This window comes from Trypanosoma conorhini, assembly GCF_003719485.1.
Source record: "Trypanosoma conorhini strain 025E chromosome Unknown Tco_14.4_contig_00229, whole genome shotgun sequence".
Classification (NCBI taxonomy): Eukaryota; Euglenozoa; class Kinetoplastea; order Trypanosomatida; family Trypanosomatidae; genus Trypanosoma; species Trypanosoma conorhini.
Window position 1 is genome coordinate 922 of NW_021704317.1, and position 24,783 is coordinate 25,704.

The 24,783-nt window shown below is 54.9% G+C and overlaps 8 protein-coding genes across 8 annotated transcripts, besides 22 other annotated features; all 8 read right to left on the minus strand.

Annotated features, from left to right (window-relative positions):
* Positions 1 to 60: 60 nt before the first annotated feature.
* Positions 61 to 90: a microsatellite.
* A 259-nt stretch (positions 91 to 349) lies between these two features.
* Tco025E_04467 (putative CCR4 associated factor) lies at positions 350 to 1,357 on the minus strand (the record flags this gene model as incomplete). Its single annotated transcript, XM_029371377.1, has 1 exon — positions 350 to 1,357. One exon carries the CDS (start codon positions 1,355 to 1,357, stop codon positions 350 to 352), a length of 1,008 nt encoding a protein of 335 aa, XP_029228495.1.
* Positions 1,358 to 1,360: 3 nt separating this feature from the next.
* Positions 1,361 to 1,389: a microsatellite.
* Positions 1,390 to 1,614: 225 nt separating this feature from the next.
* Positions 1,615 to 1,656: a sequence feature (GA-rich).
* A 143-nt stretch (positions 1,657 to 1,799) lies between these two features.
* Positions 1,800 to 2,768, minus strand: Tco025E_04468 (uncharacterized protein; the record flags this gene model as incomplete). Its single annotated transcript, XM_029371378.1, has 1 exon — positions 1,800 to 2,768. One exon carries the CDS (start codon positions 2,766 to 2,768, stop codon positions 1,800 to 1,802), a length of 969 nt encoding a protein of 322 aa, XP_029228496.1.
* Positions 2,769 to 2,959: 191 nt separating this feature from the next.
* Tco025E_04469 (uncharacterized protein) lies at positions 2,960 to 3,826 on the minus strand (the record flags this gene model as incomplete). The annotated part of the gene is made up of 1 exon (XM_029371379.1): positions 2,960 to 3,826. One exon carries the CDS (start codon positions 3,824 to 3,826, stop codon positions 2,960 to 2,962), a length of 867 nt encoding a protein of 288 aa, XP_029228497.1.
* A 47-nt stretch (positions 3,827 to 3,873) lies between these two features.
* Positions 3,874 to 4,587, minus strand: Tco025E_04470 (uncharacterized protein; the record flags this gene model as incomplete). Its single annotated transcript, XM_029371380.1, has 1 exon — positions 3,874 to 4,587. One exon carries the CDS (start codon positions 4,585 to 4,587, stop codon positions 3,874 to 3,876), a length of 714 nt encoding a protein of 237 aa, XP_029228498.1.
* A 107-nt stretch (positions 4,588 to 4,694) lies between these two features.
* Positions 4,695 to 4,727: a sequence feature (GA-rich).
* Positions 4,728 to 4,913: 186 nt separating this feature from the next.
* Positions 4,914 to 4,943: a microsatellite.
* A 91-nt stretch (positions 4,944 to 5,034) lies between these two features.
* On the minus strand, positions 5,035 to 6,423 carry Tco025E_04471 (uncharacterized protein; the record flags this gene model as incomplete). The annotated part of the gene is made up of 1 exon (XM_029371381.1): positions 5,035 to 6,423. One exon carries the CDS (start codon positions 6,421 to 6,423, stop codon positions 5,035 to 5,037), a length of 1,389 nt encoding a protein of 462 aa, XP_029228499.1.
* Positions 6,424 to 6,692: 269 nt separating this feature from the next.
* Tco025E_04472 (uncharacterized protein) lies at positions 6,693 to 14,756 on the minus strand (the record flags this gene model as incomplete). Its single annotated transcript, XM_029371382.1, has 1 exon — positions 6,693 to 14,756. One exon carries the CDS (start codon positions 14,754 to 14,756, stop codon positions 6,693 to 6,695), a length of 8,064 nt encoding a protein of 2,687 aa, XP_029228500.1.
* A 424-nt stretch (positions 14,757 to 15,180) lies between these two features.
* Positions 15,181 to 15,221: a microsatellite.
* Positions 15,222 to 15,266: 45 nt separating this feature from the next.
* Tco025E_04473 (uncharacterized protein) lies at positions 15,267 to 17,195 on the minus strand (the record flags this gene model as incomplete). The annotated part of the gene is made up of 1 exon (XM_029371383.1): positions 15,267 to 17,195. The coding sequence occupies one exon, from the start codon at positions 17,193 to 17,195 to the stop codon at positions 15,267 to 15,269; it is 1,929 nt and encodes a 642-aa protein (XP_029228501.1).
* Positions 17,196 to 17,299: 104 nt separating this feature from the next.
* Positions 17,300 to 17,331: a sequence feature (A-rich).
* A 264-nt stretch (positions 17,332 to 17,595) lies between these two features.
* Positions 17,596 to 17,639: a sequence feature (A-rich).
* A 601-nt stretch (positions 17,640 to 18,240) lies between these two features.
* Positions 18,241 to 18,259: a microsatellite.
* Positions 18,260 to 18,327: a sequence feature (A-rich).
* A 167-nt stretch (positions 18,328 to 18,494) lies between these two features.
* Positions 18,495 to 18,525: a microsatellite.
* Positions 18,526 to 18,933: 408 nt separating this feature from the next.
* Positions 18,934 to 18,957: a microsatellite.
* A 369-nt stretch (positions 18,958 to 19,326) lies between these two features.
* Positions 19,327 to 19,359: a microsatellite.
* A 185-nt stretch (positions 19,360 to 19,544) lies between these two features.
* Positions 19,545 to 19,577: a microsatellite.
* Positions 19,578 to 20,071: 494 nt separating this feature from the next.
* Positions 20,072 to 20,093: a microsatellite.
* Positions 20,094 to 20,156: 63 nt separating this feature from the next.
* Positions 20,157 to 20,196: a sequence feature (A-rich).
* A 917-nt stretch (positions 20,197 to 21,113) lies between these two features.
* Positions 21,114 to 21,145: a microsatellite.
* A 483-nt stretch (positions 21,146 to 21,628) lies between these two features.
* Positions 21,629 to 21,723: a sequence feature (A-rich).
* Positions 21,724 to 21,875: 152 nt separating this feature from the next.
* Positions 21,876 to 21,989: a microsatellite.
* Positions 21,990 to 22,327: 338 nt separating this feature from the next.
* Positions 22,328 to 22,402: a microsatellite.
* A 40-nt stretch (positions 22,403 to 22,442) lies between these two features.
* Positions 22,443 to 22,479: a microsatellite.
* A 27-nt stretch (positions 22,480 to 22,506) lies between these two features.
* Positions 22,507 to 22,549: a microsatellite.
* A 27-nt stretch (positions 22,550 to 22,576) lies between these two features.
* On the minus strand, positions 22,577 to 24,553 carry Tco025E_04474 (putative serine/threonine protein phosphatase; the record flags this gene model as incomplete). Its single annotated transcript, XM_029371384.1, has 1 exon — positions 22,577 to 24,553. One exon carries the CDS (start codon positions 24,551 to 24,553, stop codon positions 22,577 to 22,579), a length of 1,977 nt encoding a protein of 658 aa, XP_029228502.1.
* Between the last annotated feature and the right edge of the window lie 230 nt (positions 24,554 to 24,783).

A 24,783-nucleotide genomic window follows, 5' to 3' on the forward strand; every position in this document is an offset into this window, starting at 1 on the left:
AGTTTGCTTTGTTTTTTTTTTTTTACTTTCACGTGCAGCAGTTACTTGTTTGTTTTTCCCATATATATGCATATATATATATATATATATCGCTCTTTGACGCTCTATTTTTCTGCTGCTTGTCTTTAATTCATTTTCCGTGTGTTTTTTTTCTTGCCCCACCCATTCTTTTTGGTGCTCTTGTTGTTGTTTCGTTTCTTTTTTCCTTTCTTTTTTGCACCATTTTCTCCGGTTCCTTGTTTTTTTTCCGTTTTTTTTTTCTTCGCTTCCTGTTGCCGCCCTGCTGGCGCGCGCGCTGTGTCTCCCTCCCGCCCACCTCTACAACGGGCAGTGAAGCGGAAGGCGAGGCTTAGTTGTGGCCCTTCAGCGTGTGCGAGAGCGGCGTGGATGGGAATGCCGTGCTTTTGCCGGCGGCAAACGACGCGAAGGTGTGCGCACTTCCGCCAGGTATCGTCGTGCTGCTGGGCGTTGCCGCCGCCGACGCGTCTTCGTACAACCCGTACAGCACACCGTTGCTGCCTATGGGGGGATTACCGCCAAAGCACTCCCGGAGCAGTTTAAAGTAGCAGTGGCCAGTGAGGAGGGAGTCGCTGCCAGCCTGGTGCGCCATGCCGAAGCGGCGCACCCGGAGGCTCGCCGAGAGGTGATCTAAACCGAGGGAGTGCGAGAGATCCGTGGAACGCAGAAGATACTTGATGTCGTACACGCAGGGAAAGAGGGAGTGAAAGATCTGCAGAAAGTCTTCCTCCTTCTCCGGAAGATCCTTGCCGCAGACTACCTTCATCAGGTACCCAAAGTCGTATCCGGCCTGGAAAGCGAGCCAGCGAATGTCGCTGTTGAGGACGAGGCCGCTCGAGATGAGCAGTTCCGCAAAATGCGACACCTCAACTCCGTACTGCGCAAAGTAGTCAAAGTCAATGCCGCCGTGGCGAAGCAATTGGATACTATCCTGTGCATACACGTCCTCTGTGAGGCAGAAGCGGAAGTTAAACTGCCAGGTGCAGCAGTTTTCGGGTACCTCGCCCTTTTCATTGAGCAGCGTAATTCCTAGCTGAATCATCTTGAGCATATTTACATTACAGCGAAGAGTTTGGTAGTAGAACTCGTGAGTTGCCTTGAAATTACCGACAGGTTTCGCTACCACTCCGGGGAATTCCGTGTCCATGGACACATACGGGTAGTCCTTGATAAGGGACCGGATGACGCTGAACTCCTCCTCTAAGTTGTCCTCCCACACATCACGAATCATTGGCGACTTGCTAAGGGAAGGAATGGCAGCAATCCCGCCTTGGCTAGCAGCAACAGGGTAGCGTTGTTGGTACGCCCCATACTGTGCTACAGCACCACCGTACTGCATCATTTCTTCCTCTTCCTCTTCGCCTTCTTCTTTGCCTCCCCCCGCTCCCTCTGCGACGAAGGCGGTGACAATTTGACAAGCTCGTCTCACCCACGCAAGACGCCCCACTCCTGCCTTGCCGGCCTCGTTCCTTTATTTTCTTCTTCTTTTCTTTTTTAAGTTATATATTATCTTCTCGTATTGGCTGTCCTCGTGCTAATCTACCTGCAATCCAAGATGGGAGAAACGAAAAAAAGAAAAAAAGGGCAGCCGCAGTCAAGACAGACAGTTGACAGAAGGAAGAATAAAGAAGAGAGGAGGAGCGCCGCTGCCACGCAGCAAAGTGCAAAGTTCCTGAACGACATCCTGACACCTTTGACGTCCCACACAGGCCAAAAAAAAAAGGAAAATGCTTGTGCACACGCAACTGGTAACGATAACAATCACCCAGCCGGCCGCGCCGTCAGTCACGCAGCAGTGACAACGCAGTCTGCAGGGAGAGCGCACAGGCGTCGTAGCAGCTATCCTGGTGCCTCAATTCAACATTCATCACTTCACCCGTCATCGCCTGGAGTTCCATTATGGTGGGCGCTGCATGAGGTGGGACCATCAACAGACTCATTGAGTGGAGCCGCTTGAGGAGAGTCGAATTGACGCCGAAATTCCGCGTGAAGCTCGTCGCCGCGTCTTCCTCTACATGTCTGGAGACATTCAACGCCTCCCGCACCACCTGCTGCATGGCACTCAGCAATGACGGCGTCTGCTGACTCTCCTTTCCACTCTTCCCAAAGTACAGCATGGCTCGGGAGACAGCCACGCCAATGGCGTTCGCGAAACTACGCAGCAGGGAAGCGTACTCGTCCACGGACTGCGTCCGTCTTTCCTCAAGGATATCGAATCGCATGATGAGCTCCATTGCTGCCGTGCGCACCCTATCCATTGAGACCTCCTCAACAAAGTTCTCCAGCGCCAGCTCAATGCCTTTCCTTTGCAGTCGCCTATACGCCTCATGCAAGCCATCCAATGCCTTCATAAACGACTTCAAGGAATAAAGCTGCCGCAGGGCATGCACCAAGGCATCGCACGTGCGTGTTCTCCCTTCCACTTGCTCCCCCTCAGCGTGCATCGCCCGGCCACACTCCTCCAGCAGATATTGGAAATCCAGCAGGGAAATCGCGGCAGTGGGCAAGTTGCGGCTTGCAGCGTACGTTTCTGCAGCCTTCAGTTCCAGACGCAGCCCGCTGTTTTCGTCTTCCAAGGCGTGCAGACGCTTTTGCAGCAGAGCGACACGCCGCGTGAGGACGACGTCGGCTGCGAGCGGGGGGTGCTGATGTGGTGGCTGCGGCAGAGGCCTCGACTCCATCTCCTCGTCCACCGTGTCGCCGCGGTAGATCTGTAGCCGAGCCAGCAACGCCCTGGTGGAGGCCGTCATTTGCTGCGGCCCATATGGGATTTCCGCGCACGTACGCCCAACCCGGAAGAGAATAAAAAGGACGGAAAACAAATACAACAACAACAAAAGGAAGAAGAAACCAACTGGAATTCACAGCCGGGAAAAGAGGCACAATACACGTGCCGCCTTACTAACAAAATGCATAGCCAACGCTGTAGAAGGGTGTGGAGTCAGAAAGTGCCGTCCGGATTTACCCACGCCGTACGAAGCCGCGCAGCTCTGTTAGACTGTGCCGCCTCCTCGAGAAGGTGCATGCGTGCAAGTTCCCGCACACCCGCGGGGATATCGCTCTCGTCCAGACTCTGCAGCTCCGCCCCCCGTGCGTCCTCCTTCACCGAGGCCCGAATTGTCATGGCGGCCCCCCCACTAGGTGTTCCCCTCCTGCTCGCCCTCTCCAGCGTGTCCACCTCACGCAGTAGGCCCTGGACAGAGGCCACTAAAACTTGCAGGCTTAGCTCGTCGCTTGACGTGTGCGTCGGGGCCACCCCTTTACCCGCAACGCTATCACCTCCACCGCTGCCCTTGGTATCGGTGGCGCGAACAGCGCGGGTAAGGGCCTGGAAGAAACATCGCGGGTCGTCCTCCTGCACAAGTGCACGGAGAAGGGGAATGGCTGCGCGGAATCCGTCGTCCTGACGGGCACGCCTCGCCACACAATGCAAAATGTCTGCCTGCTCCGCCTCGCTAAAGACGGTCCGTGGCAGGCCCTGAAACTCTGGCAGGAGCTCGTTTTTTTTTGCCCGAAGCAACACAAAGAGCAGGTGGCATACCGTGCCATCACGCGCCAAAAACGAGGCGAAGGTCGTCACAGTTTTAGGACCGCAGCGCAGGCCCTTTTCCCGCGCGTACACCTCCACCGCCAGCGAGAGCGTTCTCTCCGAAAGTGGTACGCCCATGGCTCCTGCAGCACGTATCACCTCCCACTTTTTCACGTGGCTTAACGTCAGTGCGTAAAAGGCAAACATGCCGTGGGCTGCCACAGTATCGCTGCGGTACTCCGTCTGAAGGCGTTCACCCAGACGACGCTGCAACAGCATCCCCTTCGCGGAGTGCCACACCGCAGAGTGTTCAGCTGCCACGGGGCTCACAGAGGGGTGCTGCATGAAAGAAAAACGATTTCATCGAATGGAACATCGTGGTCTGCCATGTGCTTGGCGTAAGCCAAGGCCTCCTCCACCCTCCCGCTGGCTGTACAACAGTACACCCAAGCCGACAAAACCTCAGATGTCATAGCTTGCTGTTGCTCTAGCCGTCGGAAGAGCAACTGGCAAGTTGTAAAGTAGTGTCGATCAAGAATACACTGGTATGCCGCCATGCATAGCAGCGTCCGCAGCAAGGTGGGGGACAACGCAAATTGCTCCTCAGGCGGGTTCTGCAAAGAGGCGAAGGTCCGGCATTTCATAAAATCTTCGTACACAACGTGCGGAAGTGGTGCATCGCTTGCCTTCAGGAGCGTCTTAAACAAAAAGAAGTAATTATGTTCCATGATGTACCGAAGAACATCATGGTAGGGCAAACGCTCAGCGATTTTCTCCAGGCCCTCGTGTATTGGTGAATTCCAGAGGCTCTCTTTGCTGGGCAGGTACACACTGTTGCGCACCAGCGGCTTACACGCAGGCAATTCGTGTTGCAGCCACGCCTTGTTGAACTTCCCGCTGCGCTCCGCGTCAAAGCGGGGCGACGTGGGCAACGTGCACGGCGGGTCCGGCAGCTTGACGGCCTTCTCGCGAAGGCAAAACAAGTACTTCATTGGGGCGTCCTCGCCTGGGCGGAGGCGCGTCCGGTGCAAGCGCCGCATAAACACGCCTGCAGAGCCCCCTCCTGATTCCGCGTAGCGACGACATAAAGCATACGAAAGGATAAATTGAAAAAGAGAGAAAGTAAAAAAGAAAGATAAAAAAAACAGAGGAGGAGGAGGGAGGAGGGGGGGGGGAAGGAAGTTAAACTCGTCCGAGGGACTAAAGGATGGAACAGCGATACCGTCTTCCTCCTCACGTCTAGAGACAGGCGCACCCAATGGCACCCACAGTGTGAGTGAGGGAGGGAGAGAGGAAGCCAAGGATGAGCCATCAACGCTACACGTCAAATCACACAGATATATTTTGGGAACTGTGCAGAAGTTTAAAGAAGAATAAAACAACAACAACAAAAACACTTGCAAAAACCAGTCACGCAAACGACGCCTCAGCCCCAGAGCCCTCCAGTCTCAAGGAAGAGGGCGACACGCCGAAGCGGATGGGGGAGCCTAGTTTCGCCCAGAAGGCCCCCGCAAGAACTCGTACAACTCCTTCTGCGGGCGCATGAGGAAAAGCTGCGGTCGTGTTTCCCCTGCCACCCTCGTGAGGCGGATCCTCTCCTCGACGCTGTTCACCTGCGTCACCTTGATTGACCCGCCGCAATTCCGATAGTTGTAGCACTCCTGGAAGATAAAGAGAACCTTTTTTTTCTCCTCCTCCGAGTCAAAGACGACCGATATCGGCGGCTGCGGAGGACCCGCTGCGGCGACTATGCCCAACTCGCCCCCAGGGCCCACGTAGAGTTCCGTCATGTACTGCATCGCCGCACAGTGCTTGATGGATCGCCCGTCACTACCGGGACCCCCTTCCCTTGCAACAAAAAAACACGTAGCCGTCACCCAGGCACACCGGCGCCGCTGCCTCTTGGAGCCCTTCCAATCCTTTCCTGACTGATGAATGAAGCCGAACCAGTGTACTATTTTAAGAGCAATGGGGGCAAAAATACCTGCAAATTGTTCAGGTATGTTGACGATACGAAGGCCCGTGCGAGGGTCCTCCACGAGCCTCCAGGTGTGACTCTTCTTGTTGAACAGTTGCATCTCCTTCTTGAACACCTTTGCCTGATCAAGGGTGGAGGGCACCACCCTCACGTTTACCTTCCAAAATCCCGCGATCTTCTGCAGTATGCTCACCAGTCGATCCGTATGCTGCGATGCTTGCAGGAAGAGGTCAAACGCATCCAATGTCCTCAGACCCACCGCAAGGCTATCAAAAATGTGTACTTCACGCAGCCGTTGGATGTCAATACAGGCAATCACTGCCCCTGTCTGGACATCACCGAGGTACACACAATTTGGGGTGACAAAGCAAGCGACGAGGGACTCTTTGCTGCCAAAAAAGCCCTTAAACAGCGACGTCAGCACCTCTGCGAAAAAAAGTCGTCGGCCCATCTTGGTGCCAAACAAACTGTAGAGGTTCCACTCTGACGGAAGGCAGGTGAGGTTGAAGCGGGCATCGTGCAACTGCGACTGTTGGCTTCTCTCGTCCTCCGCGTCGTCCATCGCGGCCGCCCGCCCCCTGTGCGGCACGGGTTCGTCGCTGTACTGGGAGTAGAACTTATATATCTCCTCCTCATCCTCACGAGACACGGCGGTCGCTGGGGCGGTATCCCCGGTCCGCGGGAGCGCCGCTGCTGGCGTGGGCACAAACGACGCGGAAGCGATGTCAGTCATCACGGCCCTCCCCGATGTCCCAGTAGGGAGGATGCCTACCGGCAGAGGCTCCTTTTCCTCAAACAAATTTGCCACGGCGTCACCGCGCCGGGTGTCGAGGACAATGTCCTTTCCCTCTGCCAGCCGTCGCCGGTCCTCCTCGTACGCCTTCTCCCAGTCATCCATTTCGCCGTCGTTCCCCCCACAGACGCTTGGCACACTCACAGGTTGTGAAATGCATTTATATAGTGAAACAGCAAACAGGAAAAAAGTAAAACAGGAAAACAAAAGTATGAATGAATGAACGATAGTGGAACGCGGAAAAAGAAGACAACTCATATACGCTACTTTAGAAAACCACATAATCAGTTGGCGGGTTTCGCCTTTCTCCTTCCACGTTCTAGTTATTTGTACATCACGTCATGGAGAGTACCATTTACATCGGTGTCACACATCTACCGGGTGTGGGCGTCCTCAAGCTTCCCTATCACCTTGAAGGACCACTGCATATCCTCTGTGTCAACAATGAGCGTCCCCTCCACCTGCGGCAGACGTGCAGAGGGGGCGAATCGCACCTGCAGCGGCGTCGCGCTCCCTGGGCTCCGCTGACCCACCAAAAAGGGATGCAGCACCCCACGAGTGTTTATCACCGACAAATCCCGCGAGCTTTCGGGGGTGAAATAGGCACTGAAGGGAGAGCTGTGCGGAAACACGTTATACATGGAAAATGTGACGGCAGACACGGTGCGGAAGGCCGCCTTAATAGTCACCACATCGTCCACCTCCGCGCGTACGGCGTCTAAGACGATAGAATACCGCCAAACCGCACCCTTCTCCGAGCGAACGACAAGGTCGGCCGTTGCAAGAAAAGGCCGCAAAGGCGCAAAGCGCATCTTTACCGTGAGCGACCCTTTTGCCGTATCGGAGGCTTCCAAGGTGCTTTGAAAACTTGACTCCACAGCGTTCGCGTACTGCTGCTGATGTTCCAGCTCCAGCACTACGGAGACTTCCTTCTCCTCTTCCGTAAGCCCCGGCGGGTTCAACGTAACCGTTTCCTCCACCTGGCGTCGTGCCACACAACGAAACCGCAGAGGCGCATCGCGGCAACGCCATTCCGCCACACCCCTCAGCGGAAACCTCCACGTAACGTCTTGCACCTCCTGTGTCAAAGAGTCAGGACGCACAAGGACGGTCGCAGCATGGCGACCAACAGACTTGGGCGTGTAGGTCAGTGAGATCGCAGTCTCCGCCCCTGGTGCCATGAATGGCAGCTGCGGCATCGTGGTCAAGCTGTAATAGCCATCCTTGTCGCTGGTGAGTCTGACGTTAGGGGTCATGGGGACATCGAATGGATTCTTGATCTTGAGGGCGACGGACACCTTTCCCCCCACCTCACACACACACTGCACTGGGGGACTCTCCGCAGGTTGCATACCCACACCGCGGCAGTGATATCGCCACTCGCCAAGATCTGGATTGTACAATTTCAGCATCGCCTCCTGGGGTCTATCTACGGCAGTGGGCGTATACACAACGTCAAGGGTCAATTCCGAGTAGGCTGGAATCGTCAGAAGAGCTGGCGCGGTTGAGAAGTTACGGGGGTTCGAGTTGGAGACGTAAAGATTCCGTTCCACGGAGGTGTCGTTCGGGATTCGGACCTGCCGTATATCTGGAACCCCAATCTCGCTTTCAAAGGTAATCTCCTCTGGAACCGACTCCTCCACAATAATGCGCAGTTCATACCAAAACTCGCCTGCCTCGTCGCTGCAGAAGGCGAGACGCCCGTCGAAGGAACCAAGTTGAGAGGGAACAAACAACAAGGAGTACACCGCAGGAGCGCCTGCCTCCAGAAGAAGAGAGTTCTCACCAAAAAGGCCCGGACCAAAGCGACGCACGTTGAACACAATGGATTTGTTCGTCGGGTTGTTAATGCTCACATCGGCTGTCACAGGAGTGCGTGTGTCTGTCTTTATTTCAACCGTACCCTCCTTCTCAGGGGGACTGACGTTGACGGTGATAGCGTACCAGGCGTAGCGTCCATTGGGGGCACGACAGACGACAGTCCCGGAGTAGGTGCCGCCCATCATAGGATGCAGCACGAGCAAGTACCTCGCGGTGGATCCTCGGTGCACCAGCACAGAGGAACCCCCGCGTGCAAAGGGCAGATCCGTCTCCACGTGATAGGTGGCATCCACACCACTGACATCAGGCACGGTCAATGGCACGGTACAACGTTCGCGTGCCCGGCACTCAATGACGAGTGCATCCTCGGACAAGGGCTCCTCTGCCTCACCGATGAGAACGTAGGTACAGCGCTCCCCGGTCTCGTTGTTGAACAAGGTTAGATTCCCCTTCGCAGATGATGTCCAAGCAGGACTGTAACGCAGTGGATACTCGCGCTGCTTCCCACGCGGAACACGCAACTCCTTTGGTCCACTGAAGCCTGGACCTTCCACGGTGGCCTTGATGAGCCAATTCTCATTGCTGTTGTTAGTAACAGGCAAACCCTGTGTGATAAACTGCCTCGCGGGGCAGGCAAAACGAAGGACTCCCTTTTCCCCGGTTGGAACACACTTCCCAGTCACCTGAATACTGCGCACGTCGTACTTTGAAGCAAGCAGAATATATCCGTTGTACTCACCAAGCTGTTTGGGCAAAAATGAGAAACTAAGCGGTACCATTGACTCACCTGACACAAAGGCAATACTATCAGGCCCACGGTAAAAAGGATTCGGACCAACGTTGGCCTCATTCACAAAGGTCACAGTGTAAGGTACACCCACAAGGTCAGGCATAAGGGAATTCTTCGCGGCGCGTGAGGCAGGGGGGCGGCGATGCTCCTCAAGTGTACGCAGCATCCGCTCAAACGGCACATTCTGAAACTTTACCAGTAACGTGTGCGTGCACTCCTCCCCGGACTCGGCCCGGATGCTCACTTTATCCGTCACTTTTGGTGGTGTGCAGGTGCCAATGACAAGGTAGGAGAACTCGCCCTGCTGTTCATCATGAAACGTGATGCGTGCCTCGTACTTACCGCGGGCGCATGGAACAAACTGTATCATCACCTTTGTTGCCTCGCCGCTGCGGAAGGGAATGACGCCGGCAGAAATGTTAAAGGCGTTATGTAGGGTTTTCCCAAAGTCCCCCTCTGGGTACGCAGCATCACTCTTGTACTCCTGGGCAAAGCGAAGGGTGGCAACACAGTTCTCCTGGAAAGGGCTCTCCACCAGCATCTCATGCTGGAGTGCCGTGTACAGTGGCGTCTGAATATTTACGACGCGCAGCGGCTCCTGGTTGGGTACGGCCACAAGACGAAACGCGATGGGCGCGCGCTCCTCCATGAGGCAGGCAGAGGTATCCACTACCACACACTCCCCTTCCACGCGGCGGTTAAAACGCAACGTCACCTCCACGTTGAGTTGCGCCACGCCACCAGCGTCGACGCTAAAGTCCCGCGGCAGGGCGCGGAAGACGGAGTTGCCCATCTCCACAGTGTAGGTGCGCTCAGTGTTCGACGTGTTCGCCACCTCCAGCGACCGCGACATTGGGACCAGCAGTTTTCCCTCGAGTGAAAGGACGGCAGTCGGGATGAAGCGTGGCAGGAGAATAAAGAGCGTCACGACGAGCAGCAGCCAGTCGACTGTGTTGTACTCCAGCAGTTCACGCGGTGTGGCTCGCACAGGGAACCCAATGTACATCAACGCCCCAAGGAGCACTGCAGCATTGTTCTCCATCTCTGTTTGCGTTGTGGGCTCAGCAACGAGGCGCTCCATCGACGACAAGCGTGCAGCTGCCGAGGGCACGTACGCGAGAATGCAGGCAAGCACACCCACACAGTCGCGTAGATCGTCAAACCCCAAGATCACCCTCGTCCCACCCTTCAGCACCCCACTTCTCACGCACTTGCGTACATTGTAGGTCACCCAACGCAGAAGAAGACCCTCTTCCGGGCTAAAAACATTGCTGTCGCGAAGTGCCGCCTGAAACGGTGCCGATTCCCAGGTGGAACGGGGAAAGTACGTTTTCGTCGCGGGGTAAAGCCGCAGCATGGCCGCAAGGTCCACCTTGGGAAGGTAAAGCACACGAATAAACTGCAGAATAACCGTCACCCACGCATGATCAGCACGCACGGCGAAGGCGGCTGGTGGTAAAACCTCCCCACCGGAGCTCTCCTGGAGCGCGCAATACGCGCTGTACTTCATCAAATACGGGAGGCGAACCTCACTCAAGCACCCACCCCTAGACTTGATTACTGACGTCAGCGACTGGAGAAAAGCAAGTGACCTTTCCCCCCCACTGGGCTGAGCCAGCCTGCTTGGCCGCTTTCCGGAGAGCCTGTACGCCGCCTCAAGCAGTGAACGTCCTTCCGTCGACTGCAACGCAGGGACAAGTTCACTGACAGGCTTCTGAAAAATGCAGTGGTTTAGCCACAGTTGCAGATTCTCAATCGCATGCCGGGAATACATGCTGCGTCCAACGGCATCCACGAAAACAAATGGACCAGGCGTAGGCGTCAGGCGAGGCTCGGGACTCCCTGCAAGTGGGTGGGAAATAGGCGTTGTCGTGGTAGAGGCAACAGGAGTAGCACTCGCCAGAGCATTTTTGGTGGCGGCAGCGGCAGCGGCAACAGCGGTGCCGGTGGGAAACGCAGGGACGTCATCCCAGTAAATGAATGGTACCATCGCTTCCTCCCTTCCCTCAACCTCCTCTTCTTCTTCATTACGCTCTCCCCCTGTTGCGGCATCTTCAGCGAGGCCTATGTGTGAGCGACCGCGCTGAAACATAACGTAAGGGGCTGTCGTAAGAAATGAGTTAACAGATGTGGCGGTAACAGGAATTGTGAGGGTTTCACCCACATCTGATGTAAACGTGATGGATGTCGAGAGTGAGACAGGCTTGGAAGAGCAGAACTCCACACGGACTGGAATGCGTGACGAAGACTTGAAGATGGCACCATGTGGAAACGTGACGTGGAGTGGGCCTGCCTCTTTGCTGGAGTATCGTACCTCAATGGAGTCAAAGCCATCGTTTGCTATATACATCGTCTCTCGCACCACAACGTTGAGCGGAACAGCGGGGAAAATAAGTTCGTCCCTGTCGCATACGATGCGTGGCAGGGCCGCAAGTCCCGACACCCGCACCTCCGCACACGGACGTAACTGGTTTCCGTCCAGGTACACGCAGTAGCGCTCATGCCGGTTGCCCTCTAAGTTCGGCACAAACGTGACATGGACCAATTGACTTTTGTGGGGGGCCAAAGTGCCGCTCTCCGGGTTCATCTGGAAGGGGCACGCCTCACCAGCACTGCCCTTGTCGTCGCTGCCCTTGCTGTTCTCGTCACGGGTCAAGAGCAACTCCCACCGCACCGAATCCCCAGAGACGTTCTCAATGGTGAGTGTCAGTGGCACGGCGGTGGTCCCGACAACTGTGCGCGGGAACTCAAAGTTTTGTCGCCTGACGACTACTTTCGACACCAACGCCCGTGCAGAAACTGCGAGTGGCATCAGTGGATTCATCTCATCCGTGCCAATGTGCCGCCACACCACGAGGAAGCGCTCATCTTTGCCGACGCTGGTGGGACGATACACAACCAGCACCCCCGCCTCACTGCGGGGCGGGATGGTGACGTACACCTCGCCGGGAACGGGTTCGCCGCGACCCCGCCACTCCAGTGAGGCCACGCTACCGTCCGGGCAACGCAGCGAGTACTCCGGAAGACTGCGGAGGTCCACAAAAATGACGGCAGCCACGTCGCCACTGTTGCAAAAACGCACCGGCAGTGCCTTCTCCGTTCCAATGTAAACAGAGTCAAACTCCAAAAGAATTTCTCCGTCGCCCCGCGGAGGCGCGACAATACTCAACGGTGCGACACACACCTCCGCGGTGAGACCCAGCCTCAGCGGTCGCTTCATGCCACGCACGCAGCACAGCAGAGAGGCCTGCACCAAACCTGGCATCTCATGGTGCACTGCAAGCGTGATCTCCTCCGTTTCTCCCACCCCAACGCGCCTACACATTGGCGTGACCATCAGCCACTCTGGTATGGATTCAAAGGAGAAGAAGGCACTGTTGCGGCCCCTGTTGTGCAGCATAACCTTTGCTTTTGTCGTCACACCGGCAGGTACCTGCTGCAATTTAAGCACATACTCACCACCTGACGTCATACTCAGACCACTGCCGGCCCTCTCGCCGACGGCCGTAGACCACCCACACGAAGTGGGAGCAATAATGCCCTTTAGATTAAGTACTCGCGTAGTCAATGCTCCCTTCACGTGGAGTTCTGCCTTCGTCTCCGCGTTAAGAACACCTTGGGGTGGAATAAATGTCAACTGTGCCGTTACCTTACTCATTGGGGCAATTGAGCCACTCGTCGGCTCAATCATGAATGGACCAGGATTCAGCGCCCAGGCATAGGCGGCCTCGCTGTTCCCGTGATTGAAAAGTGTCACGGTGGCATGCGCCATGGGATCATCCGCAAATTCCGTGAAATTAAGCACCACGTCGTCACGTGACAAGGTCACCTCCACCGGCACAACGTCCGCCTGCAGTGTGAATCGCAGCATGTATCGTCCATTAATTTTAATCTGCACAATCTGCTGGTAGGTCTGAACTACTGAGCTGCAGAAACTCACATCGTATGCAGCGGCACGCCCAGCTGGAATCACCTGCGAGTGTGGAGAAAAGGACAAGTGTGTCTCCTCCGTCGGCATCTCCGCCAGCACCGCGGCGGCAGTCCCGTTGTACAGGAAAAACATTTTTGTTGACGTGGAGCCCACGGTCACCCGCTGGTAGTCCATCACCTTGATCGGAGCCGCGATGCGCAGGAGCTCCATCGGCTGCAACTCACGCCGGCAATCCCGCCGCTCCGTCGCGTTGCTCGGGGTCTCCTTAAACACCTTCCGGATGAGCGTCTTCGCGTCTAAAGCGACGGGTGAGAAATGATCGCCTCCTCGCAGTATTGAAAACTCGCCGGCAGACTTTCGCTTGTAGATGGCGGTGGGAGGCTCCGGCTCGGGGGGCACCAGACCCTCCGCTGGAATCATGCCAAGGTCCACCGCATCCACGCTCGTCGCCGTCGCCGCCGCCGCACGGCCGGTGCTGGCGCAGGGCGGCTCCTGCACTAAACTCACGCCCTTCCGCATGCTGACAAAATCCTCCGGCAGTTTGTCAACTCCGCCAACAATCTTCTGCGTCGCAGAGAGCGACTTCGCCACCCCCGAGAGCGTCAGGCTTTCTTTTTCCGTTTCATTGAATACAACCCTCAGATGCTCCTCAAATGCGCCCAGGCGACGCGGGCGAAACGTCAAGCGAACGTCGCATGAGGCCCCAGGCTTCACTTTTCCCTCGGCAGGGTCGATCAGAAAGTGTGCGACGCGGGGAAACAGAAACTGCAACGGCATGTCTTTATGCCCATTGTGCACAGTCACCGTCACATCGCGGTAGTCGTTCATAGCGCACTGACCAAAGTCCACAACAGCTTGCGAAAGCCATGCGACCGTCGCAGTGCTCGACCCAGTCACCCGCAGCGTGTGTGTGTGCTCCACCTCTAGAAAAAGCAGCGAGTAGAGAGTCTCATACGTGGCACTTGAAGTGTGCCGATTCTCACGGCGGCACGACCACCCTCTTGGCGAATACGAGATGGGGGGTGAAAAAACGGCGCTCACACGTGTTTTCTCGTGTGGACCGAGTCGACCTTGTCGCGGGATGAAGTCAAACGGCGACTGCTGTTGCTGCTCGGCAGAGGCGTCGCCCGCAACCTGAAACGCGAAGCTCACCGGCTGCTCACTATCGTTACGCACATCCACCTCCACCACGCGTCGCGTGCCAGCGTACGTCTTGGCGAACCCCAGCGCGTGCACCTCCTCACCGCTGCGCGGGTCAAGGAGGACGCCTTTGCTGTCCATCACCTCAACCACCAACATCACTGTCCGCCGTTCCGCCTCGTCAGCCACGTCGAGCTGGAGCGGCAGGCGATGAAAGCCAACATCGAGCTTCAAGAGCTCCAGGTAGACGTCAACGCAGCCCATTGGCGGGGCAACGCACTGCAGCGGGTTCACCTTTACCCCCGTGACTTGTGCCGGAGCCAGGATTTGCACGTGTTTCTCCCGTCGACCCTTGTTTGTGAGACGCAGCGCCTTCGACAGACCATGACGGTTTCTCTCAACACGTCCAAAGTTGACCGTCGCGGGGAACTCAAGGTCCGGGCTGCACTTCGCCACGAGCGGCACCGTGACGGACTCATCGTTGGTGAACACGACAAAGCTGTCCTGGTAGTCCTGTGACACGTGCGTAATAAACTCCGCCTCAATCACGTGTGAAAGTCCAGGGGCAAGGCGCACCGAGGTGGTATTGATGCGAAACACACGCTGGTTACTAGGAGGCGTAAAACGCACGGTGCACATGGAGCGTGTATCATTCCGCACAGTGAAGGGAATGACGTAGGTGGTATCGATATCAAAATTGACGTAAAACCCCTGCGGTGGGCTTACCTGAATCGCCCTGCCATCCCTGGAATCCATCAGCGCGCGGTCCCGTCCCACCCCCCACCCCGCACTGTGGATCTTCGCCGCACTTGTGTTCTCTTTGATTTCCTACAATAAAGAAAAAAAAGACGGGCGCAATGGAACAGGTACAAAGCGGCACGCAAGGCAGACGTAGATAGATTGGGTCATTGCATCGCGGCTGGTGATGCTTCTCACAGAGATGCGCGTGGGCAACACCGGAAAGCTACGCAGTTTATTTCCTTCCACGTTACACGATTTTCAGGGGATGCATCTTCACACCCCCTTTGCCTCTTACTTTTATTCCCTCCTCTCACCGACAGCTTTGCGGTGCCATCTTTCCTTCGCAGTGTTGTGGTAGGTCCTTTCTCTTGCTGTTGTTGTTGTTGATTTGCCCATCCTAGTCCATCCCCCCCGAGCCCCTCCGTCCTTCCTCTCAGAGTCTCTCTCTCTCTTTCTCGCCTTTCTTTTCATCCTCTCACTTCCGCCTGGGTCTTCTTGAGCCTCGTAGCCGCGGCGGCTGGGTGGTTAACTCGCCTGCTGCCGCCTTAGCAGCGACATTGGCTCAATCTGCACGCTGCGCGAGAGGACAATGCCGTGGGCGACGCGGTCACGTACGGCGGCCTCCTTCGTCCCGTTGCGCACGGGCCCCACGTGTGCTGTGATGGTCCCAAGCGCCGGCGCCGCCGCCAGGGCCCACTGCGCGTATGAGGATAACACTCCAACCGCCTCCGCAATGGAGACTTCCGCCGCAGCCTCTTCGCGCGACACGGCGGCACGTCTGTCGCTGCCCAGCGTTGCGACCATCACAAAGTCCGCGACGGCGCAAAGCAACTCTACCGCGCCAAGCGCACCGGCGGCGAGGGCAGTGAGGGCACTCTCGCAGAGCGCCGCAGTGAAAAGCTTCGCCTGGGTCGGTCCTACACTCTGGCAAAAGACACGCACCGGGGAACCCCACTCCAACAGTCGCACCCCACCTGCCATAAGTGGCGGCTTCGTCGCAAGCAACACGGCGAGGCTGAGACGGACAGACGGGTCAGGGACGCTCAAGACCCGCAGAATAGTTGACGGGTGAAGTGACTGCGCCACTGTGATGTATCGCAGCAGGGCGCTGTTGCTGCCACGTTGTCCGCTCGCTGCCTGTAGTGCGTCAAGAATGGCGTGGCGATATTCCTCCGCAGCATCGGGTGCGCATGACACGTAGCGACAGTCGCGCACAATCATGGCGGGCAAACTAGATGCGGGGTCGTTTACGAAATCTAGTACGACATCCATCTCGTTCCTCACGCTATTGCCGGCTCCCTCCCTCCCCGACGTTTGCCCTCGCATCCCGTCGTGCGGCTCCCTCGCAATCTGCTGCACCAGCCAATCACATAACGTCGCTGTTGGTGTCGTCCCATTGTTGCCATCCTCCTCCCGCAGTTCCAGCAGACTCGCACCCAGCAACACATACAGCCTGGAGCCTAACGTGGTCAAGACGACGGTACCGCGACCTGTGGAATGCTGCAGCGCCACCTCCCGCGTCACGCACCCAGGGGAGAGCTTGAAGAGCTTTACAGCCCCCTCGCCAGAGTTTTTCAGCGCCCAGGTGTCACCGGTGTGCGTGTGGGCCACATCGGCAGGAACGAAGGGCAGTGGCGTCAGGTCCGTGGAGGAGGCCGCCCACTCCATCGTGGCGAGGGAGAGGGTCCTCGTCAACAGCGTCGCGGGGCCGGTGGCGGTGGCAGCGAACACAAACAGTACCTCACGCCTAGCCCAATCGAATGACCAACTGCTCAGCGGTGCATTCACGTCCAGCGGCATCGCCAGGCCACCGTCGCGCGTCTGTCCCAGCACTGTCACGCAGGCGGGCCCTACCGCCAGAAGAAGCGCGCTCAGGCGCCGCGTGGTGTTGCAGTACATAACAACAGCGATAGAGTGATCTACCTCGCCAGCAGGAGAGCCGTCCATCAGGACCACCTCCGTCGCATCCCCGGCGGGTGCGGGGTGTTGCAGCACCACGCGGCCGAGCAGCGGCGCTTGTGTCACCTCGGCCCCAAGGGCGGGATCCAACGCGTAGCAGGCAATGGCGTCGGCGGTGCGCACCACTAGCGTCGTGCCAAAAAATACCCTCATCTCTGCAATCCCGTCGGAGGCTGGTGGTGGTGGCTGCAGTACTTTCCGCGACTCCTGTGCAGGCTGGCCGCCGCTGCCGCCGCTGCGACAAAAGTGAACGTGGCCCGCCTCTGCGTAAAAAACGCCACACTGCTGCAGCGCGGCCCCGGGGGGGTGCCATGGCGCGCAGCAGTGAACACTTTCTGTCAAAGAAACCTCCACCGACGAAGCAGAGGCCGCCGCCTGCGCGGAACCCGGTAGTGGGCGAAAGTACACGACCTGTTGGCCACAGGCTGCTATTGTTGACTCATCCAGAACCTCAAGACGTTCGCAGCTCAGCGGCAGCTTTGCCACCTCCGTCATGTGTGCGCGTCTTCTGTCGCCGCCGAGGAAGGGAAAAGAGCGTTTGCGAGACCTGGTCTTGTTTATTGCCCCGTGAGTATACACCCATGTGTGGATTTGGGCGCAAAAAAAAAACAAGAGAAAAAAAAGCAAAAAAGGGGAAGAGGAAGCATGTTATGTGCATACAAAACCGCCGCAACAGGCGTAGGGGAGCGCCCGGCTGGATGTGGTTGCATTTCAGTGGGCCTGTGCCCGCATAGGCAAAGTTGTCAAATTCATTTTGCTCCGCAGGAGAGGCGTGGTGGCGTAAACGTTCTTCCCCCCCCCCATCGTCGCGTTAGATTGCTGGGTTTAGTAAACCTTTATAATTCTCTTTGCTGGAGAAGGAGGAGAACCCACCCACCCCTCACCTTCTCCCCCCAAAGAAAAAAAACGAAAAAGAAAGAAACAACGAAGAAAAAAAAAGCCACTAGTTCTGAAGAACAGAATGCTTTTAGAACCCAGAGAGCCCCATATCCACCCACCACGCGCCCCCTTAGAGCTGCAAACACAGACAAACAAACATGCAGACCTGTACTTCCCTCCCTTCCCACTCTCTCTGTTTACCCAAGATCAGGACCCGCATCGCTGCCTCCTGTTATCGCTTTATTAGCCTATCCTACTCGTTACTACCATCCCCTGTACAAAACGTAGTTGCAAGTGCACACGCAAAAACAAAGAGCGCGGGCGATGGCAATAGTGTTGCATGCTGATTCTGCCGCCAGCGCTTAGACTGTGCAATACACACGCAGCGCGCTGCACATAATAACAATACCTTCTTCTCTTTTTTTCTTGTTTTCGTTTGTGTAAGTGTTCACTGTATCCATACATCTCATGTGTGTCTGTGTGTGGGCGTGGTGTCCTGAATTTCTGCCGTTTCCCCGCTCAAGCGAGTCGCGTGCCTTTGCTCCTGATAACGCCTCGCGCATGATCTCTCCCCGCACACACATTTCATACGCACATGCACCGCAGACACAATGACTGCTGAGAGGCGCTGAAGAACAGAGCGACACTTTTGAGAGGTTAAACACACACACACACACACAATCCGAACAAAAAAAACTACAAAAAGGCTGGAACAAAAAAAAACAACGGAAAAACAAAACAGAAAGAACTGACACACACCCACACATGTGCAGCCGTGTCCGTACACGTATGTCGCATGTGCGTCGATACTTTTTCGTAGACTTCCGCGCACACTCATATTTACGCAAGTAGAGGCTACATACAAATACACACCTGTGTGAATGAAGAGGAGGGCGCATCCACTTGAAAACAAGAAAACAAACAAACAAACAAACAAACAAACAAAGAGAAAAAATCAAATGAGATACAACTCACACAATGAGAATGCATAAGCGAATAGAAAAGTAGCAGGCAACATGGCCCCTCCGCTTTCGCTTCCCTCCTGACGGCTGTAGAAAACTCGTTTGGATGAAGACTTCATCACCACAGTTGCAGTGGTGGTGGTTAGGTGCCTATCGCCTACCACCAGTCTCTCCTTCTCTCTCTCCCGCTCTTTGTCGGAGGAACGGAGAGTCATGCCTCCCTTTTCCCACTTCTCGTTGTCTGTACGTTTCAGTCCGTCAGCCCCCTCCTCCCTCTCCTCCATTCGCCCCCCTCCCCCCCGTCTGCCACCATGAGGGCCCCCACGCTGAGGTCGTCTAGCCCCCGTGCAGCACTTCTTCTCTCACCTCCACCGCAGTGCCGTGGAACACGCAAAAAAAAAAAAAAAACAATAAAATGTGCACGAGAAGCGAAGTCAGGTACTTGCAGCAAGACGTTTCGGGCACCCGGCTCCCCCGACCTTTTTTTTCACGCCTATTTCTTTTCGCATTTGTCTGTTCTGTGATGTTGCGACGACTGGGTGAGGCGGACAGAACTGTGGTGGACGCAGGAGGGGGTAAAGAAGGCAGGAAGGCATTGAGGGCGGGAAGTTCTTCACTTTTCTCTCGTTATCACCTTTCACGTGCACGTCTTCCCTTTTTTTTGTTGTTGTTTCTTTTGCCTCCCACGCCGCCCGTTTAGGCTTAGTTTGCTCCTCTTCATCATTGGTGCCGTTGCGGGAAAAAGAGGGTTCCAGAAAATTTGCATGTAGATGAATACAAAAACGTTTATTCTTTTTTTTTTCTTTTTCTTTTTCCTTCCTGGTCGTTGTGCACGAGCGGAGGCGGGAAGCGGAAGTGAAAGCCCGTCCATGCCACACCGAGGCGCAGTCATCCACGCAAAGGGGCAACTGGCATAAATCGCATGACTGTGACGGTGGCCCGCCCAGAGCTGCACCAGCAGTGGCACACTTCACTGCACCCCTCCCCCCAACGCATCCAATCGCACACACACACACACACACATACACACAGACACCAGCGAGAGGCCGATGGAGCACGCAAGCTGGTGTGCCGGTTAGAAATGAAAGACAGCCGTCGGTCCGCGTGTCTTTTGTTAACCCCTCATGAATGGTGCCAATTGTGGCATCTGTTGGCTGTCACCAACATACAGCATGGAGAAGGAGAAAAAAGAAGGGAAAAATAAGGCTCATTACCATATAAGTATTTCATTCTATGCATGCATGTGTCGCCAGAGAGATGTTCACGGCAGCGGCGAGACAAGTGACGAAAAAAGAAATGGCCGACAACAGCCCATTCAGCAACAACAGCCTCGCCTCTCCCCGTATGAGACGCATTTGTGCGCCCGCAACACATGCCGCAGGCGAGTACAGAAACAAAGAGCAAAAAATGGATAATTATGGGGTGAGAAGCGGTACATGGCGGAAGCACATGCGTGCATCCAACACGCACCGAACAGGACAGACGCACACACAAACAAACCCCTGAGTCAGTTACACACCCACGCATACCATATATATATATATATATATATCTTCAGAAAGAAGCTTGCGCGTGCGTATATGAGCGGCCATGCCAGCAATCAAAATAATTTCATAAAAAAAAAAAAAAAACAAAGCACAAAGACCAAAATAAAATACAAGCGCCTCATTTTTTTTTCTCATTCCTTTTGATTTTTCCCATGTTTTTTTTTTCTCCTTTTCATCGCTTGCTTTCTCTTTTTTTTTTATTTCTTTTTTTCTTTTGTTTCCTTGTATATTCGTGCAGCAGCAAGTGTCAGTAACTCCGCACGGCATCGGCAGCTCCCACAGATATGCAAAGAGAAAGTTGGAGATCTGTACTTGCAGCAACTGATAAATAAGCGGCGCTAAAGGGCAGCAAAATAAGACAGAATTTCCCCATACATGCACACACATAAACAAAGCAGAAAAAAAAGAATTGAGCACGAGCTGGAATGTGTGCGAGGAAGACAAACACGCATACACATGTGCGGCGCCAGAAGCAGATGCAGACGGATATGCATGTGGCCGTGGTAGCCATGGAGTACACAGCCAGCATGACTGCCGCGCATGTGTATATTACTACGTTGCGGTGTGGAAACTTCACGGCGTGAAAGCACCCCCGCGTCAATTCCCCTGCTCCACCGCAGTGAGACGCTGGCACATCACCTTACTAAAATTTCGTCTCTCTCCCCACCCCCATCATCACTCTTTGTTAAAATTCACCCATTCATGCATCTCTCAGCGCCTGCATTTCTTCTGCCACCGCCACCCGCACGCGCGTCCTCGGCCCACTCATGACCGGTACATCCATCTCCACCGCGGGCGATCGGCAACACATTACAGTAGAGAGAAACGAGCGAAAACGGAAGGAACGGACCTGCGCCTATGGACGCCGGCACATAAATTAAGCACCGCATTCGCCACACATCTCTCCTTCGTCGTTGCCCCTCCTTCGCTCAATCTTCGCTGCTCCTTCGTAGCCTCCCCCTCTCTCCTCGCGTCCCTCTCAGCAGGTGCCCCGATTGTTTGCTCCCAGACAGGCGCACACACAAAAAAAAAATAATAATAATAACAATAATAATAAAGCGATAGAAACTACCGCCGCCACCTTCCTCATTCCATGCCGGCGCTGCCGCAACCCTGAAAACATACTTGCAGAGCTGCACCTGTCCGCCGCAGCTGAGGCTGCTTGTGAAAAGATAAAAAGTACAAACGGAAGGTAGCGGTTCTCGTCCATTACTCTCCGCTTTTCTTTTTCGCGTCTGGGGTTCCGTTGCCCGCCTTTTAGGTGCAGAGGAGGAGAGAGGCAGGGGGTCAGGCCTGAGCGGCGCGCGGCGTGCCCACGCGAAGCCACACTCGCGGTGTCCCGCCGGGTTTGCCGCGCCGCCTGCCGGTGCGCCGTTGCGAGAAGAAGCGTCCGCTACGGCCGGGGGCACGTCGCAGTGAAGCGGCACGTTAAGGCGCCGTTCGCGTTTGACGAAAAGGACGAAATAAACAACAAACAACCACAAAAAGCACAGGAAGGGGAAGTGGTGGAGAAGCACACAACCACCAATAACTTTAAGAAAAAAACAACAACAAACCGAAAAAAAAATTAACCAAACGAAGCTGAATAAAAAAAAAACTAAACAGCAAATGAGATGAGACAAAAACAAAAACGAAGAGGTAGTTGAGGAGGGAGGGGTGAATAATACTTGCGGAGACTAATGACAAGAGTGACCAGTCGCAAGCAAGTCACCACCACCAGCAGCATCAATCAGAGTCTGTCTGTTGGCATGCCTCCCCCGCCCTCCCCAACACACACAAGCACACAGTAAATATACATAAATATACATATATACACACACATATATATATATATATGCCCAGATACATACAGCTATATATATATATACATGTATATACGTATATATGTATGTATGCATATAACAGATTTTTGTTGTTGTTTTCGTCTTCACTTCCCTGCACACCCTCACCTTCCCCTTTCTCTCCTGGCCCCACTCATTGCTTGGTGTCGTTGGTTTTGCACACATGCACACACGCGAACAAACATACAGAGGGAAAGTATGCATGCGAGGGAAAAATACATTACAAGCACTGATAGACAGCAGTATTTCAATTAGCGCCCCGTTCTTTCCTCGTTCATTCTTTCACTTTCACTTATTATTATTATTTTTTTTTTGCTTGCTTTAGGGGGAGAGTGGTGGTTCGTCTAACAAAAAATTATATATTACCCCAGTCCCCACGCAATAATGCGCCTCTTCGCTTCACGTTTTACCTGTTCCTTTTTTCTTTTTTTACTTTTCCTTTTCCATTCCTCTTTCCAAATTTCCTCCTGCCTAGAGGAGGAGAGCGTAGGGCAGCAAAAAGGCCTCCCCAAGCACACACACTCATACACTCACACTCACGCTCACGCTCTGCCCCTCCTTTCGCGTAAATCTTTCTACACACACACAAACTCTCTCTCTCTCAGACACAGACACAGACATGCACTCGAAAGCGCCTCGGTTCACCATTATGCCATCGCAAGAAGTCGCAACAACTTCATAGTGGTCTTCGAGACGGAAAGGCCCCCGGACTCCCCACGCTCCAGTAATAAACGTAGTTGGGGAGCAAGAAATTTTTGCACAGCTTCCAGCTCATCACATGCCTCCAATGCCAGTTGTAGCACGTCATCTAGGCAATCCAAGTAAGACTCCCTTGACATGTTTAACAGCCCTTCTAAAATTCCCCGAACAAAGGGAATCCAAAAGGCATGTGTGCAATCCTCCACCTCGTTATGTAGCATGGACCTCCATGCCGCCTCATACACCGGGAGACCCATGAGCGCGTTAACGGCACTCAGCTCCCCTGCTTGTACCAAAAACAACAATGTAGCCGCCTCTACCGCGCATATCTTGGGCGTCGGCTTCTCTTCTCTGCACGCCCCAGAAGCGGCAGGCAAGGCGCTGCTTGCCTTCAGGAATGGATAGGTGGGGGGGACGGAAAGGAATGTCGGTTTATAGCCATTGAAGAGCATCGTGGATGCGGGACGTGAGGTTGGCCGTAAAATCTGCTTTTCCAGCTCTTCCATGCACTGCTCGTACACAGGAGCTGCCGGGGGCGGAAGACCACGTTTCTCGTTGGTGAACTTTGGTAGACCCGGCACCGAAACCAAAGTACCCTTGGGGCTTTCAGGACCATACACGACACACGTGAGTTCGCGTCCATAGACACAGCCAGTATCTATGCCATATGCAAAAGGATGCACCTGGAGCCCAGAGCGTGCGTCGTGACCAAAGACAACGCATTCTGGCCCCTTCCAGAACTCCGCCCAGGGTTCACCACGGGTCCCCTTTACCACCGCCTTCCACTTTGCTTTGGTACTGGTGTATGTCTTTTTATCATCACGACCACTCAGCTTTTCTAATCGCCGCATATGCATAATTTCAAACACATCCTGATTATCAATGGAATTATTCAGATTGAGCCCCGCGTGCACCACGAGAACATTGTACTTTGGAATTCGCAGGATATGCGGGAGTGAACGCAAATAGTCCTGACACTCTTGTGGAAAGGAGAGCGCAAGCTGCATCACGGGATCAAGTTCCTCCTGTACAGTAAGCTTTGCCTTCCGCGATCTGGCGATACAAACGAGCAGTGTACTATCATGATTGCCCAGCACACCAATGGCACCCAGGGACTGAGCCAGCTGCACTGCCCCTATAGAGTCGGGTCCTTTATTGACCAAATCCCCAGCCAGAATCAGGCAGTCCTTCCCTTTCTGGTAGTTTACCTTTTGCATCAATTCTCCAAGAGGTTCCGGGCATCCATGCACATCACCAACAATAATGTACCGGTGATCACACGGGGGTGCAGTACGAATGATTGGCTTTTGTGCATTGAAGTTGTCTATAGGCTCAAGCAACTTTGGGCTTGCTGCCGTACCAGCCACCACCGTTGACATCCGCACAGCATTGGGATCGACGTTCGTCAAGGCAACTGCCACAGGGGGTGACGTCGAAGCCGCATCTCGGGCGGGTGCAACGGTGGATGTAGGAACTGCCTGAAGCAACTGATCAAGCTTGTTGCTGGATGAAGGTGTCAAGACTCTCGCCTCCTTTTCCCGTCGCACCACCGGCTGCTGCTGCTGCTGCTGCTGCTGCAGAGATCGGGGCGTGGGGCGCAAAATGCGAGTCGGTTTTGCACCAGCAGCAGCCTGGTTGGTCTTACTGAATTTCAATTCGTTGGAGGAAAGGTAGTTGCCAGTAGCACCAGTCACAGGATGAACTGGTGGAGGGGTGCTGTTGTCGCCCCTCCCGCTACCGGCCTTCACTGTGTCGGCCTGCGGTGGCACTGCAATGAAATTTCCATGAGCGCCAATGACGCCCTTCAGAGCAGCCGCTACATTGGAGGGAGCACTCTCAGGGCGCTGAACGGTGTTCTCCACACGTGCCCCGTTACTCAGCTTTAGCGCCCGCAGTTGCGAAAGAATGTTACTCTGTGGATCCATCTTGGTACGAATTCGGTGTCACAATTGCCGTAGACACGTCTTTGCAAATGCGGTTGGCTCGTTTGGTTTCTTCTTCCTTCCACGCGTGAGTGTGCCGCCGTTTTTCTTCTCACTTTGTTTTATATTCAACCCAACTCCTGGCTACGTATTTCCCCCGCCGCCACTCTCACTGTGTCCTTGTCTCTCACGGGGTTCCCGTTATGGTTGCCCTTGTTGCTGCTTGCCTTGTC